Source organism: Sebastes fasciatus, chromosome 23 (assembly GCF_043250625.1).
Source record: "Sebastes fasciatus isolate fSebFas1 chromosome 23, fSebFas1.pri, whole genome shotgun sequence".
Classification (NCBI taxonomy): Eukaryota; Metazoa; Chordata; class Actinopteri; order Perciformes; family Sebastidae; genus Sebastes; species Sebastes fasciatus.
Genome location: NC_133817.1, coordinates 5,281,442 through 5,302,342, shown reverse-complemented (window position 1 = coordinate 5,302,342; position 20,901 = coordinate 5,281,442). Strand labels below are relative to the sequence as shown.

The 20,901-nt window shown below is 41.9% G+C and overlaps 1 protein-coding gene across 1 annotated transcript in view; it reads right to left on the bottom strand.

The window, feature by feature from the left end:
• Window positions 1–2,778: 2,778 nt before the first annotated feature.
• The window catches only part of ntf3 (neurotrophin 3), a 43,554-nt gene continuing 25,431 nt past the window's right edge, over window positions 2,779–20,901 (bottom strand). Inside the window, exon 2 of the mRNA XM_074625795.1 lies at window positions 2,779–4,599. Coding sequence (XP_074481896.1) covers window positions 3,727–4,599 — 873 coding nt within the window. The 3' untranslated portion in view covers window positions 2,779–3,726. The remainder of the gene's footprint in view (window positions 4,600–20,901) is intronic.

The following is a 20,901-nucleotide window of genomic DNA, read 5'->3' as shown; positions in this document are numbered from 1 at the left end:
TATAGAACTTAATAAAAGTTGCATAAGACCTTTATATAGACTGCACGGTATCTGTATGTTATGGCACAGGCATTTACAGTCCAGTACAGTTCACTGAGAGATGCAACTGTCCTGCAAATTACAGATGCTGTTGTGGATGCATAGGTAGTATAAGTAGTTTGTGACCAAATCCTGTAACATGTGGAATAATCTGGGCCAAGGATTCCACAAACACTGAACATCCATTTTTTCTACAAAACTTTATTCCTGAAAATCAGTCCATTTTGAAACAACACAGTGGAATCTGTTCTTAAAAGGTGTTACTTATTGCGTTGACTGATACCCGAGATCACTCATACCACATGGTAACCCAGGACATGTGTTGCTGTCACCTTAATTATCACTCTCTAACTGGAAGCCGGTGTGTTTAGTAGTCTTGCCGTCTCCTCACATGCCATCTAATGCACAGCATACCTTTACTCTTAACACACACCGTCTGTGATCTGCAGTAACCTCTGAGGAATTCGATAATGACTGATATCTTTGGCAATCACATCGCCTCTGGTCTGCTTCTGTCTCACTGCACACTCGGGGATTTGCTTAATTTAATTTTTCAGTTTCTCAGTTTTATTCTCCGCCGTTTCATCTGATGTGTCTCTTTACATTTAGACGGTTGATTTGAGGTCTTTTTTTACAAAGGCTGCAGGTTGTTGGCATGAAATCAGATTTGTGTCTGAGCTTTTCAAAATGTCACATTGATTGCCCAGGTTCTTTTTCGCTGCTTTCTGAAACCTCCTTTTCTGAGATGGGTTTCGTTCTTTTTTTTTTTCCAATGTTTCAGGCTTGAATGGGGCCTATTTTTGTGTATTAGCAGATACAAAAAATAAAGAACATTACTCTTGAATTTGACCCTTAAGTTCAGGCTTTGAACCTCAGAAAGGCTTCTGGGTTTTTCAAACTCTAAATAATGTGACTAATATCAAAGATAAAGATAAAATAACTCCATCACTGGAGTTCGACTTTGAGTTGCAAACAGTGGGAGTCATTGTAGAAGTCCCTCGAGAACAATACTTTCTGCAATGTCAGTGAAATGATCGAGGCATCTGCAGGACTTTCTGACTCTAAAGCATCACTGTTATACACAAACACACTTTTTCATCACTTTTTACATCGTCACCTTCACGTCTTTTGACTGACCCGATGTGATAAAGTTCCATCTGATAGCTCTGTTCTCTCTCTCTGTGTGCTGGCGAGATAACTGAAGTGTAAAACATCTGATCAGATAGCAGAATAAATGAGTATTGATCAGACCTCTGTTCAACCATCCCTGGCTAAGTAGTGGACTCCCCCGGAACACCCAGGAACACACGACTGGGAGACACCACCAGACAGTATGTTCTGGGAATTGCGGGATTTACTCATTGTACATGAAACATTTAAAGGATGAGACTGGTGATAATCTATATGCTTGTTATTATCAACAAATCCCAAGAAGATACCAAAACTGACCATGCATTAGTAAAAATGCAAAATCTTTAAAAACGTGTCAAAAATACTTTTAAGGACGGGTCCATTATTATTTTATTTTTTTAGGTTTTTATATCATTCTGTAGCTTTCCAGTTCCTTAGTACATATGTTATAGTGTAAAAATGCTATATTCCCATGCACTTCTAAAACCTTTTTCCCACGTGAACTGACGTAGGTTTCTGCATGATGACGATGCTATACACATACAGTACATACAGTAACTGAATGTACTGCTGTGTGGATGCCACGTTAGTTGTCGTTGTTCTGTGAGGTAAAATTGCTGTTTTGGTGATGGGAGTCTGGTGGTTTAGGTAGGCCTTTTTTTTTTTAAATACTTTTTTCTGCTGCTCCCAACCACAGCCACTTTACCTCGCCGTCAGACAACCCTTTCCGACGGGCAGCTGAAGCCGTTATATCGCTCTCTTCAAAGCCACCAGACTCCATTGACAAAAACAGTCATTTTACCTTGCAGAACATGAGTGTATAGCCTACATACAACCACGCTTTAAAAAACCTGACCTAACCCTTTACGCTATTTCCACGTTGACTCGGCTAGTGCTAGCATTCACATTATTCATAATATTGATCAGCTGACTTTGCTAACCTACGTCACTGCTTTTTGTTAACGGCTGAGTGGGCATTTCCATTTTAAAACCCCCAGAAAAGAACGCGGATGATATCTAAATTTGGTCTATGTGTGGCTCATTGATTTGAATGGTTTCTGGACAACAATGGAGCTCTATGGCACTGAGGAATAACTCAATACTTGATAGTAGGACCAGTTGTTTTTTTCATGGGATTTGTTGACAATAAAATATAGAATATCTCTAGACTTATTTAACTTAAATTATTAAATTATTTTAGCGTGTTCTATAGGGTCTTCTCACGTCTCGAGAGATCTATCTCGCTTCTGGTGAAACTCTCCAGTGTACATAGAAAATGCAGAGGCCATCAAACTAAAAAAAAAACATCCCATAGTCACAAAGCCAGTAATAAAGCTTTTTCCTCAAAGTGGCATTTTAGAGATTCAAGTGTTACACACACAATAACAACAACAACATAGCGCTAATGTTATAACAGGCCAGGAGCAGAGTGAGGGACTTCTGCAATGGTTCCAGTGTGCAGCAAATAATATTGGACTACTAGACCCAATGTACTCCATCCTAAAATTGAAGTAACCACCAATGCAGTGGTCGGCAGCAGCGGGTCAAAATACACTTTGAAGGAGGAGTGTATATTAATTTGAAATTTGTTAATGACATGTTTCCAACTTTAAGAAATATAGTTTTTTATTAATAGGAAGAAACAAAAACAGCTCATGATAACAGTTGAGAGTCAAACGTGGTGAACAGAGTCAAGGTGGTCTGATGAACACCAAACAGATTTTTCCTGAATCTCTCAATCACTGCCAGCAGATTCCACAAAATGTATTCCTATTTAGTTAAAACTGTCTCCCAGAGGAATGAATAGACTCGTGGTGTATTGCAACATAACAGTATGGTCAGTTGTGAACGCAGTGTAAATGTATATGTTTGGTCACAAATCTCAAATCAGTGTTTTGGTCACCTCATTTAAGAGGTAAAGAATTTGGGCCCCATATTGGTCCATTGGACGGGACAGAACAGGCCGCCGTCACATTTGCGGCAACTGCTGTCTGTGAGTTACCATGTCCTGTGTCTCTGCTCTGCAGCCACACTGGTCAAGGCACATGTAAAGTCTTACTGTGAAGCACCTTTGCAGCCCAGCTCCGTATTATAGTCTCAAAATGAGTCCATAGCTTGTTTCATTCCTTTTTTTTTTATAGACATTTTCTTCCTTTTCCAAGAAGAACTTCTTTCAATAAATAACACAAATATATTCATACGTCATATATAGATAGATAAACATGTATAAACTACATGCATTTCATATAATTTAAATAATTTATATGTACAGTTTCCCCCCTCACACACTCCCTCCCCAGCCCCTCTGGAAATAAGAGTTCTTCCGTAACAGCGGCGCTGCACCCGGCTTGTGGATTTGCAGCACATTAAAGTGAAATATCATATAAATGGACCCAAGATGTCTTCAGTAAAAGTTTCATTTTGTAGCAGAGTGTTGCTCGTCACCACCGTGGCACATAATCCTGTGGTGGGGAGTGCCGTGAACAGGAAGTAAAATCCTATATAGGAAGTAGAATTCCAAACAGGTAGTCACCGGCAAGGCTTGTCTTGTTTTGGTTACGTCCTGTGACGTTTCCTTGACAGCGCGCAGACGCAGGAAGTGTCTATGCGTATCCACCTCCAGCTCACTGCCTTACGAACCTGCGTCAGCGCTCGAACGTACGTCTGCGTCGTCTTGCACTGCGAGTTCCAGTTCTTGTCATCGATGCCCCTGCAGCCGCCCTTGAAGGGCCTGGGGGTCCGACAGCGCGTCTCGTAAAAGTACTGTTTGATGTCCTGCGCGGCGGCGGTTTTAATTTTGCCCAGAACCGTGACGGGGTCCCCCTTGGTGTCCACTGCTTGGGTTTTATTCATCACCCACCGGCTCTCGCTGTCGCACACAGAATATTCCCCGCGATAGCTCCTGTGCTCGGCGTAGCGCTTCTTCCGCGTCTTGTTCCCCGCCGCCCCGTCCAATCCGCCGCTCACGTAATCGTCCGCGAGGTACAGCGGCGGCGGCTGCAGCGGTGGCCGGTCGCTCAGCAGAACCCGAGGCGAGTTGTACCGCTTGTGCTGCCTGAGAAGGTCCGAGTTCAACAGCGTCACCTGCTGGTCGACCACGCCGTCGCTGCCCCCGCCGCTGCGACTCCCCCACTGCTCCGCGTCGCCCTGCTCCTCTGAAGGGAAGTTTGCGCTGAGGAGAGGAGGCAGCGTGTCCTGGGGCTCGGTGTCCCTGCTTTTCCCCTGTTGGCTCTGGTTCGCCTTGGTCTTCCCCCTCGTCAGGTCCGCCTGAAGCAGCTGGATGATGAGGGAGTTTAAGGGGTCGGGACTCGGCTGCTGCTGCTGTTGCCCCTGGCGACCGCTGTCCATGTTGGTTGCCTGGATACCATAGAGGTACACAAGGACCATCATATACAGCAGGATGGACATCACTAGATTCACCTGTAAGATCTGCAGAGACAGAAAGAGAGACACTTTTAAGAGATATGCTATAACAAAACGACTTAGTTAGGTTTAGGAAAAGATTGTGGTTTGGGTTAAAATAACTACATTTGTAACTAACACCACAAGTATAAGTTAAGTACACAAGTTACGTAACAAAAGTCAAGTAAAAGAAGTAAGCGTTGATTTGGTTTCACACCGGACATGAACAGCGGTCTCCTACTGGTGAAAGTCCCGTGTTTGTTTGACCCGTCCTTCCACCCCGACCTCTTCGCTACGAGCACTTTGTCGCTCTTTATACTACGTCACCTGACTTCCTTGGAGGCAACCCTGCACGTCCTGGCTCACGATTATCTGGGTTATATTTTACATTACATTAGGTGTAACGTGAATAAGAACAGCCTGCGTGAGGTCAAAAGGGCCGCATGCTGTTGTTCTAAAAACAGGAAGTTAATCATTGTTGTTTGTACTGTTGATTTGACCTACTTACGTACACGATCAGCAGCAGTGACTGTGATAGATTCAGTGTGACTTCCACCTCCTGAGGACATTATTATCAACGATGTCTTATAACTTCACAACTTGCCAGAATAATCATATTTTTAAGTTTCCCTCCGTATCAAAGTAATCCAATGCTAGTTATCTGCACATCTATGTTTGCATTGTAAACTCTAATAGCCTATTCGGCATACATTTGTGGCTTTCTGGGAAGCTTTTGACTTGAACTCCGTTACCACAATGTAAATAGCAGCAGCAGCATGCATGTGTCTGTGTGTGTGTGTCCTGGTATGAACAAACAGTTGTGGGAACAGACGTGCCGCTACTTGTACAACATACCATGTGACCATAAAACACCCATAATTCAGTTCAGAGTAGCACATAGAAGCGCTTGGCACGAGCATCTGAAAATGTGCAGAATGAAAACTGGCTCGCACACAACTTGTTGTGTCGCCATAAGGTCTCTGTCTCTTTTTAAAAGTGTCAATTACGTACAGTAATTATTTTTTTAAATGTAGTTGTGTTTTACTTGGTGGTGAGGTAGATTTGTTATTGGAAGGTTGCCAGTTCAAATCCCCGGACCAGCAGGATGATTCTGAGAGGTGACGCCCTGCTTCATATTGAACATCGTGTGCTAAACGTCGTAAACTAATACTGTTGCGTAATTAGAGAGATACTGAAAGGTCAAATTGTTTTCAATGAGTGTTTATCGTATTCAATCATAGGTACGGATTTCAATAAGACAAACAGCTTGTCTACGAGAAACAACTGTTCAAAATGTACCTTAAATGGGAGATTTGTTAAGTATTTAATACTCTTATCAACATGGGAGTGGGCAAATATGCTGCTTTATGCAAATGTATATATATATTAATTATTGGAAATGAATTAACAACACAAAACAATGACAGATATTGTCTAGAAACCCTCTCAGGTACTGCATTTAGCATAAAAAACTCAAGCCCAACATTGCAACAACAGCTGTCATGGTACATGTCCACAGCCTCCATCCTTTCCACACTTCCCATGCATTGTCTATGTAAGCAGCCGTGCAATGCATTCTGGTAGCGTGGCGGCACGATTCGAGAGACGGGGCGTCACGTTGGCCCGCTCATCATTTGCATAAAGTCGAGGTCTCGACTACTTTATGCAAATCACAGGCGTCCGACGTAACTCGCCGCCTCTGGAAACTCCTGAGAAACTTTTAAACTAGGTTGTCAATCCAAAATAAAGACAGATTCAGGAACTGCATGGCTTATTTCTCACACATCTTGACTATTACTTGCCCAAAACTGCATGTGATTATTATAAAGTGTGCATGTCTGTAAAGGGGAGACTCGTGGGTAGCCAAAGAACCCATTTTCCATTCACATATCTTGAGGTCAAACGTCAAGGCACCCCTTTGAAAATGGCCATACCAGTTTTTCCTCACCAAAAGTTAACGCAAATTTGGAGCGTTATTTATCGTCCTTTGCGACAAGCTGGTATGACATGGTTGGTACCAATGGATTCCTTAGTTTTTTTTTGTTTCATATGAGCCCATTACAATCTCCGAAAGATCAAATTGAGTTATTGCGTTAAAGAAATTAGTGGCGTTAAAACGAATTTGTGTTAACACGATATTATTGCTTTGACAACCCTACTACTACTTCTTAAGTTAAAGTATCCTATTCCTGCTGTCTTTACAATTCCTTGATGTGCACTTTTCCAAAATGATCAAAAACACATTTTTATCTGTAGCAGTTTTGGAAATGTTCATCAAAGTTTGCATCACATCACCACACCTGCTGTGCCGATGGCTCTTGTCTTACTTCCTCCAGTCGAAGCCAAAACTTTTACCAAGACAAGCCGTACCTGAAGCGTCTACTCTTACTACAGTATGTCATCACTTGGCTCGGGTTACATTCTTAGCTCCGGTGGTGACATTTACTCTTGCATTATTATTTTTTGGGGCGCACCCATTCATCTGCAAAAGCCTGAATGAGTTCCAGCTTTTTTTGCAGATTGTTGGAAACTGTCGTCTTTTACGACTGATCACTCCCAGAAGAGTTTTTAAAAACCTTGTGGTGATCAGCAGGAGACCTGCAGTTCATAGTCTAACATCATGTCAGAAAGCATTTTGCTCATGTTTGCACACAAAAGCAGATGTTTTGCTTGTATGTCCTCATGGGTCAGGATGTGCTGGCGGTGTAAAACCTCAGGGAAGATTTATTACCACTTCCTAGTTCTCAGAAAAAGCTCTTTCTCTCTTTGTTTTTTTATTAGAGCTGAGTGGCCTCATTCATACAGTTCCACCTATTAGCATCGTTAATGCAGCCACTGTCTTCTACTCTTCATCTAGCCATCGGACAGTTTGACTAAGGGGGGGGTGCTTTTCATTCATTTCCTTTGATCAGCTTTTCACCGTCAGTCTGGAGATTTCTCCCACCTTAAAACCTGCATCACTTATATTTTAGCCACCTGTAGGCAGCAGAAACAAACTGTAAACACAACACATAATCACATTAAAAGTTTATATGGTGAACTCAAGTTTACTTATTTGCACATCCAGCGACACAGAGCAACATTGTCATTCATTTGGAGTTGAGTGTTTCTGGCCACTTGATAAATATAAGTCCAATATTCACTCTACTTTTAACTCTGTTTTTGGTCTCCACCAACTCCTGAGGGAAATATCTGGCTCTTTAGCTGCTAAATGCTCCACTACATTCACCGGCTAACTACTAACTTTTGTGTGTCTGCTGTTTGTTGCTGGGAACATAGCATATTGTGAGTTTATCAGAGCTTTTTTCACTGAAAACAGCTGCCTGCTGCAGATGAAAAGGATACTGATGAGAGCCGTGAGACTCAACCAAACCAGTAATGTTACGAGCCGGACCAAAACAACAAGCTGAAACATCCTAAAATGCTCTAGCTGGGTAAGTAGCATACAGTGAGTTTATCAGAGCTTTTTTTCACTGAAAACAGCTGCCTGCTGTGGATGAAAACAATACTGATGAGAGCGGTGAGACTCAACCAAAACTATCACGTTGTGGGTCGGACCAAAACAACAAGCTGAAAGTTGCTTAAACGCTACGTAGAACTGAGGGTTGTCTGTGGTTTCATCACTACGAGAGACCCCTTTTCACATCATAGTAGTCACAATGATCCATCGTTAATATAAAAATATTGTTTATAGCCGCATTAAACATGCAGAGATACTGAGTGCTGCAATAGTAAGGCATATTTTGGTCGCCCACCCTCTTGTGTCACGTCCGGTTGCAAAATAAACCAAGATGGCGATGGCCAAATTGACAAACTGGGGGCTTCAAAACCAAAGTCAACAAACCAATGGGTGACGTCACGGTGACTACATCCACTTATTATATACAGTCGAAGTCTGTGACCCAAATGACAAACCTTCATTCATCTTGGTGTTTGTGAGGACTGATTGGTGCTTCCATCATGTTGAATGAAGTGACGTTCATATTGCCTACATGCCGTATATTGACAACTGTTGTAAATGTAAACAGTTTCAAAGTAACTCTCCACTTCTCTGCAGCAAGTTTATTGCAAAGATGCTCCATCCAATAATACTCTTTCTCTACACAGTATGGTAAAAACGATGAAACCAGGCAGCTTTCCCTTTTAACTTTTCAGGTGCTTTGCAATCCTCTAAGACGAGTTGTTCTTATGATTTATTGTTTCCAAATTGACTAGTTGTTTTGACGCACTCGAGTGTTAACCGCAGGGGTTTCCAACAGCTGTGACCGCTTCAAATTATTATTACTTTTTTTTTTTTTAAAGAACCCCTTAACTACCACAACAAGGACAGATGCTCCTCTGTTTCTCACAGCACAGACCATGTGAGGCTGTCACCTAGTAACCAAACTGATCACAAAAGATTAGAGTTCACCTCTGTTAACCTTAAACATGAAGAACAAGATGTGCTCAGAGATTCGACAGCTGCATTTTAATACAGCGTGATCAATGGGACTGTGGTTATGCGTAGCAGCTACATGTCGTGAATGAGTTTCTGTGAATATGAAGAGAAAAATGTAAACAATCTATGACAAAGTCAAAGAACAATATTGGGTATCAGCATACTTTTCTCCTGTGTCACCCATTGTAATTATAGTACACCCACACACCCACAGATAAGCAGGTGGTGATGTGCAGTTTATGTTTCAGGGAAGTTGTTGTTTATGTTGCAATCCAAAGCACGCATGCCAACTTGTTCTCACTGCCAACTAGTCAAATACCGACGCTTTGTCAGTGGCCCTGCGCTTCAAACTATGACGCTCTAGGTCTAGCTTCAGTTTTGGACGTGCCAGGGATGGCATGTCAAGTTTCTGCTTGTTACATGCATAATGTCTTTTCAAAATAAACTTCCGTGTTCAAAGGAAACGTACAGTTTCCTCTCATAACATGCATAGTGTCTTTTCAAAATAAACATCTGTGTTCATTGGAAACGTACAGTTTCCTCTCATAACATGCATAATGTCTTTTCAAATTAAGCTTCCGTGTTCACAGGAAATATAGTTTCCTCTCATTACATGCAGTGTTTTTTCAAAATAAGCTTCCGTGTTCACAGGAAACATAGTTTCCTCTCATTACATGCATTGTGTCTTTTCACAATTAACTTCCGTGTTCATAGCAAACGTACATTTTCCGCTCGTTACATGCATAGTGTCTTTTCAAAACAAACTTCCAAGTTTATAGCTGAGGTGCACTGACCAAGCTGCGGTACTTGATGCGGTTGCTGGGTTGCATACGCACGTTCACTAAACCTTCCCTCGACAAGTAAAGGTTTATATGTCTTTCAAAGAAAGGAGGAGAAAAGAAAGTGAAAGTGAGGGATAATGGACAAACAGACGGCTGTGAACAAAAAGAGGTGATTTGTTCCCATCAGCGATGTTAAAGCTGGATGATACAGCTGTTGGTTGGAGGGAGGGAGGGGCATCTGTTCAGCAGCAATGTCACCTTACAATCAATAGCTCAGAAAAGACACACACATACACACCAGCTCATTTCTCTCTGTTTCTGTCCAAAGAGTATCAAAGTATCAATGGAATATTAATAACAAAAATGTGCAATGCCCAAGTCTTATAATGGAAAACTCTGCTGTTTATTCTGGCATCATGTTGGCTAAAATGTTGGTGACATTGTCATGTAAACAAACACGCATGTAAACAAACACGCATGCAAACAAACACGCATGCAAACAAACACGCATGTAAACAAACACACATGTAAACACAACGTGCGATATTGAGGTCAGCAAAAATTGTCGAGGTCATATATATATCGTATGATGATTCAATATAGTAATTATTGCGACAGGCCTAGTCACATGCAGGCTCATTAGAATATACCGCCCTCCCAACCCCCCATGGCCATATATCGTACGATAAGTCAATAACATAAAAATGATTGAGGAGATGTGCCTATATATTGTACGAGAAGTCGATGACATAAAACTTATTGATGTAATGTCCATATGCACTATATTTTTCTCGCAAGCCAATCAGAGCAGACTGGGCTTTTTCAGGAGAGGGCCTTAAAGAGACAGGCGCTAAAACGGAGCGTTTCAGAACGAGGGTGAATACAGGTTTATTCAGACAGACGGTATAAGAAAAATAATGTGTTATTTGAACATTAAAGCATGTACACATGTTCTAGTAGAAACAGAAAATCCAAGTATGTCCCTGAAAATGAGCATGATATGTCCCCTTTAACTAAGAAAATACAGCATCTGCCCTTAAAATTGAGTCTGGGTGCTGTAATCTGCCCTTTAAAAGAGAAGCAGATGTGATTACCCCCTCATGGCATTTTGAGAGTGTGAGATTAACCACCTATTGTGACACCGACACAACCTTTGAGTTTTCAAACACTTTCTTTGCCTCCGCTTTGGGTGATTAAATCCAAATGTGCAAATAAAGATCTCTTTGTAAATCAGGCGCCTGGCCTGTGAAATCTGCATCCAGTGAGACAAATTAATTTCCCCTCCTGTTGCCATAATCGCTTCCATAGAAGCCCTAATTGTCGTTTATGATGTTGACACGCAGGCTTTCTCAGTGTGCAGGGTGATAATGAGACCATGTGTACTGTATCTCCTGTAGGAACAAAAGTCTGCACAAGGAAAGGAAACTGAGGAAACACCTCCCCACTGAGGACACTTTGCCCGTCCTCACCTCTACAAGAAGTTATTTTAGGACAAGGACTTGAGGTTAGGGTTAGGTTTATAATTAAGTGTTGGGTTTAAAGTTATAGGGAATAAATGTAGTCATTGGAAGTCAAAGTGTTTGTGTGAGAGAGAGAGAGAAAGGGGGAAAAAAGAAGAAAGTTGACAGATGTTAATGCACCTGAAAAGATAAAATGCAATAATATATATATTGGTGTGCAGCCACAGATTGTCAGGATATTATGAGTCCACCTGTTTCATCAAGGTGAATCTATTTACAGACACACTCTGAACCATGTTGTGTTTGAATGTGTGAACACAGAGCTGATAATGAACGAACAGAGAATGAAGTCGCTCTCCCTCTGTGTGTGTTATAATCCTAGTTTCTCTGTGCTTTAGTTACACAGTGTGCCCCACTGGCTAGCTCACGGCCGCCGCTCTGCACTGCTCTTATACAGCGGTTACAGCTGATAACGCCGTCCCGACCCGGGGAGTTATCACGGAAGCATAGCACCCACCCTTCTGGCAATAGATATGCTTTCAATTTTGCGTTTAGCACCTTTAAAAGTAGTTTAAACTTAAATTATGTACTTTAACATTAAGATTAATAGTTTACAATTTGATTCCTCCTTGCCTCGCTTTCGGATATGCTTGCTGAAAAGGGGGTGTGGCTCTACCAAAGAACGTATATTGCCCAAGAAGTGAGAGTCAATTGTTCATTCCATGCAACATCAGCGCCCAGCAGCAAAGCTACGTTTCCGCCAATTTGGACTGAAAGTGACGCCAGTAAAACGTCCGCCTACAAAGTGCCGTAAGAAAGTAAAAACTAAATTATTAGATTAATAGACTATCCTATCAAAGTTGATGTCCATTGGAATAGCTGTAATGGATCTGAACCGGTTAACATGGTAGACAATGGGACACACTGTTGGAGAGACAGAGAAGAAGGGATGTGGGAAGACTACTATGGTGGTGTCTTTTGTTGCAGTTGAGGAGGTTCGGTATGCTTCAAATGAAGTGCTTGTTGTCTAGCAGTGGCTGAAACAGCTTGAGGTGCTTTACCAGCACCCTCTCAGATAACATGAGATGAGATAAGGTTTTATTCACCCCCGAGAGAAGTTGTTGTACAGCAGTTGCAGTACAAAGAAGAAGAGTGCAAATACATAAAATATACAATATCAATAAGGCGCAAATTCAAAATATATAAAATGCCAAAAAATATAAATAGGTAAGGATCATATGAGTAGTTGCATATAACTATGTTTGTATAATATCCCAAACTGGAGTGGAGTAGTACCAATCCTGATTCCTACTGTATGTAGTGTAAGAAAACCACGACGGATTGCAATCAGATTTGTGATAAACACAGGGCCGGCAGTAGCACTTTTTGGGGCCATAGGATTTGGAGAGAGGCATTCGTGGCCCCTTTGTACAATTCAACACGTCTTCCCCCTCTCTATGATGACAGTTTTTTTCCTTCGCTTTCGATTGTGACCTTTCAGAACAGGCATAAACACTTTCTCTTTAGATGTGTTTGAACAATCCTCCATAAAAACCAAACCATACCCCAACCTTTACTCTGTAATTAATGACCCCTGCTGTTAGTTGATATCAGATCAGAGGTTAGCTAACTTTTGTTACTTCAAAATGTCACATTTCTTGGAAGTACTAAAAGCAGCGTTGCTTCTACTTTTAGCAAGTTCAAGATTTTACGGTGGATTTAAATTGTTTCGTCGGCCCAAAAGGTCAGACTATTTCCTCAGCCTGCAGAGGAACCATGTAATCCTTTAGCTGCGGCAATCACCAAGACGTTGCTCCCACTAAATCCAGATTCTGATTGAGAGTGTGTTGGTTGGTTACCTGCACTGTGCACATACTGTAAATGACGAAAGGGAGCAGGTTTGGGCAAGAAGAAGCATCTAAAGCCTCGGGGAAGTCAGGATTCCTCACATTCATCTATAGGTCATAAGAGTTTCAGCATTCAGGACAGGAAATTCGTGACTGCTGCTCATTACCAGCCTGTTGTTTTAGGGTGAGGTCACCATCAGTATCTCTTTTGCAAGCTCACAGTTTTTCCTCGAACTGACTTTTCCCCCTCAAACAATTGGGGATTGGACACGGCAGTAAAGCAAGTTCACGAGAAATTCACAGTGTGCCTCAGAGAGTGTTGTGCCTTCACACTTAAATAAGTAATTGCTCAAGGAAAATATATTTTTCATGTGACATTCAGATGGTAGGCCTACTATGGCTTGAAACAGAACAGGGTGAAACTGGAATGCAGGGTTTGGGGGCTTTGTTTACCCCGCATCACCACAACACCCCTTGTGACTCCCGTTGATTTAACAGGAATATCAGCGAAATGTTTTCTGGTGTTTTCTGTTGCCAGCGAGCCAGACCGCTTATCTTAGATGATTATTCTGAGCGAGTGTTCTTGTTAAAACGGACTTATCCAAAAGAGAGTCTTACAACATCGGCGAAGCATTTCAGAGATGGAGAGAAAATGTCGCTAATAGTTTAGCTTTTGCTCACGGCTGCAGCTACGGTTAGCAGAAGGCTAAACTATTAGCAACATTTTCTCTCCATCTCTGAAACACTTCACCAATATTGTAGCTTGCTAAAGCCTTGAATCGCAGTTTGTCATCTCAGACATATGCGATATCGATTCTGGTACCAAACAATGCAGCAAGATGACATTATCGATGTGTAACTTTAGCCTACTACTCTGAGGTGATTCGTGTTTGCCTCCGGTCTTTCCTTTGTTTTGCCTCCAGCTAACACCGTGATGTAATCATGACGTCAGTCTATGCTAGAATGCAGGTGTTAGCATTTAGCTCAAAGCACATGCCGCCTCACAGAGTCGCTAGTGTGGCTGGTTTCAGAGCCGTATCAGCCAAGTTTTTCAGTCGGTAGCGTGACGCACCTCTGACGGAACATACGCTTCTATTTCGATCAGTCCAGCGGGTCTACACAGGCTGACTTTCACATAGAACACGTTTTGCGTTGGCTGCTGGGTTCAACATACATCACAGTTGGCTGCGTCCAAAGTTCGCACCACGAGCTGCGCGCACTGCGTCGTGCAAGCCATTGGAAATAATGGGCTTCAGAGTGCAACGGTGCCGTTACCGTGTTCTGACTGAAAGGCTCATAAATGTCACTCGTGCTGTACACTTATACATTTTGTATTTTACAGGTCACCTTCTTGATCTGCAGAGCAAGACAGAGTGTATTTGTAGGAAGCACAAACAAGCATCAACTGGTTGGCTGAACACCAGGAAGTAGCCTAATACAGTATAATGGTTCAGTCAACACAGGAATTATGTATCATATAAAGTTAATTTCCTCTTCTACCTAACTATAATCATGTACATATATCTCCATAGCCAATGATAATGTATCATTTTCAGTTGTCTTCGCATCACATGTCCACCCAAAAACCTGCATATGATAGCACTTTAAACACATTTCTATCACACACACATGATCCAACCCAACCATACTCCAGTTAACTGCACCCTGGAAGTTCAATAAAGTAGACAAAACAGAAAGAAAAAAGCAACATCAGTAGGTAAACATGTACACTTACAAGGTTTCTCTCTGGCAGCCAAATCTCGGTTTCGGATATTGCAAAAGTAAACGTATTCCAGGCACTTGTATCAGCTGTCTCGTCCTCCCAGAGCTCATGACCATAGATGAGGGTTTGAACGTAATTGACCGGTAAATTGAAAGATTAGCCTTAAGACTCAGCTTCGTCTCCAACATAACAGTCCGAATAAGGCTGTATCACACTCTGACTCTTGGGGAATCGACTTGCCCGCCGCTGACTCTGATCTTAACCAACGTAAAGCAGAGATGCAAACCTGAGGTCATGTTATGACATCTCGTTAGTCATCACATGACTAATGATGAAGTGTTTTATCTGGCTTGATTTACACTGACACACAAGACAAACATTTGAGCAAAGGTCAGGGCTTGGCTTGACGAGGCAGATATTTAAGTGTCAGCTCCAACATCCTAAGAAATACAAAATAGGGGACTCTTTATTCAACTGTCAAGCTTTCACCTCAGGCGGTGGCAAAGGACACTGAAGAAGAGAGGTTGGTAGTTGGGACCAAAGAGGGAATGAAGGAAAGGATGAAAGGAGGGGAGGAAACCATAATGAGGATAAAAGGGATAGGTCTGAGTGTTTCATCATGAGGGTGATAAATCATTGTCATGTACCATTAGTACAAATGTATTCTGTAATCTAATTGGATGACTGGCTTGTGGTTGGGCATGTGACTGTTAAATATTTGTTTGAATCACTGAACATGCACCGTTCCCTAGAGGGTTGACCGGAGCTCCGACTGCCTAGTCACTCTGACTGAACTAAGTGAGAGCTCAACCAAACTGAGAAGTGAACGGATCGTTTCAGGAAGTGATTCAGCTGCACCTTTTGGTCTTAGTCGTCTGAGATTTCTTTCGTCGATCAGTAATTTTTTTTAATGCTTTTTTCATGACTTATTTCTAAGGAAGTTATGAGCACATCTCTGGTAATGGTAAACTCTGTTTCCCCATGTTTCTAGTGTTTATGCTAAGCTAAGCTAACAGTAGCTTTATATTGATCATACAGACATGAGTGGTATCAATCTTCTCAGCTAACTCTCCGTAAGAAAGCAAATAAGCGCATTCCTCAAAATGTCAAACATTCCCTTTACAATTAAAGGATACTTGTTGCCACTGAGTTTGTCCCTGCAAGATCCAAAGATGCACATAGTAAACAAGTACTATACTGTAGTATACTGAGTCCATGCACCTCAAAGGCTGCAGATCAGTGGCTGTCTCAGGCTGTCTGAGGAGCAGGGCAAAAAAAATAAAAGAGGCACCAGCGCAGCATGTAGGGCATCCTATATGGCACTGCGTCATGTTTTCTCCATTAGTGTACTGCATCTCATTTTCTCCACTTTATCATGTTGTCTCAACTGAAAGGGCACCCCATCATGTTTTTGCTTCTGGAAGGGCACCCTAGGGGGCACTTTATCATGTTTTATCTACCATAGAGGATTCCAAGAGGGCACTTTTTTCTGCGTTTCTTTCGAACACGGGGGCACCCCTGAGTCCACCAGTTGTGCAGATCCATCCTCTACGGCAGATCTTGGCATACGAAAATTAACTGCATGCAGAGTAACTTACATAACGTATTGTGTGTATGTTGTTAATTTACATAAAACAAATAAAAATGACACATTAAAGACGGCAGTTTTTGTAATGAAATAAGATGTGAATGAATAAACATCAGTCATTTTATCAAAAGGAGAGACATGCTGTGTCCGATTCCACTAAATGGAAATAGCTGTTGGACTATGTAAAGCCATTTACTAAGATCTGATGTAACTGTTCCTAGAAACCTGGCTGGGACAAAAGAGGATACTCCCCTTAGCTAAACCCCTGCTGTCAATGTTACTACTCCAAACTAGGACTTTATTACTTTACTTAGTTAAGACTTCTGCGTTACGTACATGTATGCTCTAAAAGTAAACAAGAACTGTGTGGTGAAACTACTTTCAATGTTTGTCTCACGTTTTCTGTCCATTTCCCCTCTACTTCCCCTTTCTTTCTCTGATCAATACGTCCTTGTATCTCTTCTTGTTTCTGTAATTTCTAAATTCTGTTTTTTCCTTATAAAAGCCGTTATTCAATAACTTTAATTGAGTCAGACAGGGAGGAGCGCAATGTCCTGCCACACAAAAAAAAAACAACAACTGCACCCGACCCACCATCACAAGACCCGCGTTATATTTAACACATTCATCAGACGCTTTCCAGCTCAAATCAGAATGTCCTAAATGTAATTGGGAAAAATGGGAGAAAATTAGATTTTACTTTTCGAGGAACAAAGTTAGCAATGTTTGCTCCCTTTATATGTTCATCTTCGGAGGCTCAAGGCCCGTTAGGTCAGTGTCCGGCCCGCCGCCCCCTCCCCTCTGACATTATCCCTTCTTCATCCGCTCATCATCTCACACGCCGATCTGCTCATATCCATCCTCGCTTCACTCCTTTCCCCCTCTTTCCTTTCCCTATCCGCTTGTGTCTAAAGCCACACACTCAGGAAGTATATTATGTAATTCTTAAATAACCCACTCAAACTCTAGTAACCTTTCACAGAATCAATAGAATTTGGTCAATTTGCTTTACAAATCTTTTTTTTTTTGCAATTTAAACATTGTTCAGCACTGAAAGCACAATGTCCTCTATTAATACAAATGTCATTAGTCCAATGCAAACAAAGTTTTTTAAAGTGTGCATGTATGTAACTTCCTAAGCTCTCACTCCCATCAGTCTGTTTGCCCGTTTCCCTCTCTGTGTCCAAAACCCCGGCGCTAATCGCTCCCTAGCAAACAGAGCTGGGTAAATTGCCAACATCCTTGGCTCGCCTTCTCTCCACGCTCACTGAAGCTGTTAATCTGGTACAAGCTTAGAGCTGCAGCACACAGAGAAATGCACATAATGTAAATGTATGCGCAAATGCTCGACGGGACGACGAAGTGTGTCTTGCATGCATGCATGCGGTGTGTGGGGAGCCACAGGTGGGAGCTGCAGGCTCACAGCCCCTCTGAGCTTTTAACTCCTGAGGGATTGCTGCAGATAATCGGCCTCGGCGTGGCAGCGTCTTAGCGGGAGCACAGACAGGTTTCCTCAGCTGTGACGCGTCTGCACTATTATATCATGTACTGTTGTGGAGATGATTTACTCACAGGGGATAGGAGAAATGCCACCGGGCAAGGAGGGTGTATGCCTTTGAGTGTCCATGATCCCCAAAAGGCTAAATTTAAACTGGCAACATCTTCCCAAATTCAACGAGTATACATGCCAGGTCAAATTGAAATGATCAGATGTGTCGGGTGCACATTATTTTTGAGGGTGTGCATAAAGTGTATCTGTGTCCGGAGTGGACAATACTTATTACAGAACAGTTTAGGGATGCACCGATTGCAAAATGATGGGCCGATACGGATGTTTAAAACACAAATTTGGCCTGTTTGTTGTTGTTTATTTTGTTGTTATTTATTCCCCCTATGGTGCCAGGGAAACTGACATCTTCATTAGAACAAAATAACCGAACTGTCTTCACTCTTAATGTATTTCAGCCCTTCATTCATATCTTGAATGAGAGCAAATTAAATCGTACAAATTTATGAAACAAGCTTTAAAATAACCTTCTTTCTCAAGTAAAAATAACTGCTTCAAAATCCCTTTAGCCTTTATAGAACTACCTACTGAATGAGAGGAAAGTATTACCTAACCTAACATAAATTAAATGTGATTTAATCAGCAGCTGACAACACAACATTTAGCCGGCACAAAACGAATGCAACACATAAACATAAACATAAAGATCGGCCACTGCCGTCGGTGAATGTCATCTTATTTGTCTGGAAGTGTCCTATACTTTTAACTCAGGTCGACTTATTCTGGCCCTTTTTCCACTTCCTCAGGTTTAATTGATTATTACCCGTCTTCAAGAGTACTTTTGCATTTCCAACATAGTTTTTTTAATCTTCCCTCTCAGGGGCTATTTTAGACTGTTTTTAGGGGTGCTCAAGAAGGAGGCTAAATAACGCTCCAAAGTTAATTATTATAATTATTAATTTGGCGAGGAAAAACTAGCATGGCCATTTTCAAAGGGGTCCCTTGACCTCTGACCTCAAGATATGTGAATGAAAATGGGTTCGACGGGTACCCACGAGTCTCCCCTTTACAGACATGCTCTTTTTATGCTAATTCCATGCAGTTATTTAAATGCAGTATAAATATGTTATTTTTGCCTATTCTAAAATGGTGTTTTTGAATATTCCTGCATACTGGGGTCCCTAAACAGTCTTGGAATTACATAAATTGGGTCTCACTGTAAAGATGAGACTCTTGTGATGATGTTAGTCCCCATAGTAGCCATTTCATTGTAGTGAGACCACTGAGTTTTGGACATTTTCATCATAGCTTGATGCAGAAAAGGTTAGAAATTGGTGCTTAAAAACTCACCAGAATGCAGGAAATGAAGCGTTTGACGCTCAAAATTTCCTGGGGGAGGACCACCAGACCACCCACTTAATACATGCTGTTGAAACAAACCTACACCCTTGACTGAGCCCCCCTAAATGCCTATCCTAGAATCCTAAGAATCCTAAATTCGCCCCTGTTCCTCCCACAGTTTTTGGCCATCAGCTGCCTCTTCTGTCCTCTCCAACCTCCAGCTCTCTGCTTACTATTTCTTTATTCTCTCTCTCCATCATCAAGATATTTTTGCAGAAATCCTTTACGCTGCTTTAATCTGTCACTGCAGAATCCTGATACCAATTGTAACATTAGTAAAGTAAAGATCTGGTTGTGTTTGTGAATGTTGCAGAGGTAACAGCGCAGGCAGCTTCATATTTTACCTTTTGATACTTTGCAAATGAATCATTTCACCACAAAACAAGTCACCAAACAAAACTCCTTCGCCAACACATCATTGCATGCAGCAGGAGAGAACAAGTGTGTGTATGTGTGTGTGTATGTGCACGTGCTTCTGTGTTGTTGTCAGTGGAGCCTGTGGCAATGTAAGTCAGATCATGTCGGGGATTGTTTCTGTGTGTGTGTCGGACCTTTTTGAGTGATTTGGCCCACCATGAGGAATGTAAAAGAAAAAGTGTGCGTGTGTAACTCGTATGAGCAAGTGCATGCACATCATCTCTCTAAATCAAAGTCAACTGTTTATCCGACCTGCTGCCAAGATAACCATAAAACAGGGATAATCAACTTGCTTTGGCCACTTTTGAAAATGACAAAACAAACATTTAACTGTCTGGGTGGGGTGGTCTGGGGGATCCTTCCTTGGAACTGTTTTAGAAATAAGCTGTATTGTGAATTAAAAAATGGTTGGCGGGCCACACAGCACCCTATCGCGGGCCAATGACCAATCCACCGGTTCACAGCCTGTCGCAAAGGAGGCTAAATAACGCTCCAAACTTACGCAAAATTTTGTCTAGGAAAAGGTCCTTTGACCTCTGACCTCAAGATATGTGAATGAAAATGGTTCGTATGGGTACATACGAGTCTCAAAATCAGCTTGCTTCTCGTGTAGTGTGTACCCGGCATTACCCTGTTGTTATTATTACCCTAACCTAACTAATTTCACTCCTCATGCCTAAACCTAACCAACCAACCAACCCAACCAAGGAAGGCATTCAAGGCAACGAGACGGGAATGTCCGAGGATGTCATTCAGCATAATAATTAGCCATGTGCTTCTGTTTGTCACACGGAGAGTGTGTATTTTCGTAGCACTGGGCTTGTTGGTCACGTGCTTAACTGCAACCGTAATCCTGGAGAAAATAAGTTTTCCCTCAAAACGTAATTGAGAATGCAGTTTAGTTATAATTTTGTAGGAGACAAAGGGGTTGTTGTGTGAGCACATTTCCCAATGAGCCTCAAAAACAACGCTCCTTTCCGCATATTTGTGTGTGCGTGTGCATGTTGGTGGTTGTTTGTTTTTGAAGGTCACAGACCGTGTCGAACTGCAAGCCAATTCAAACAAACACACAGACATTTGATATTTCTGCAATCAGAAATGAAAACATATTTGGAAATATTGACAGGGTGAAAGGCAGTTAGAGTGGAGTGGTACCTGATTTACAG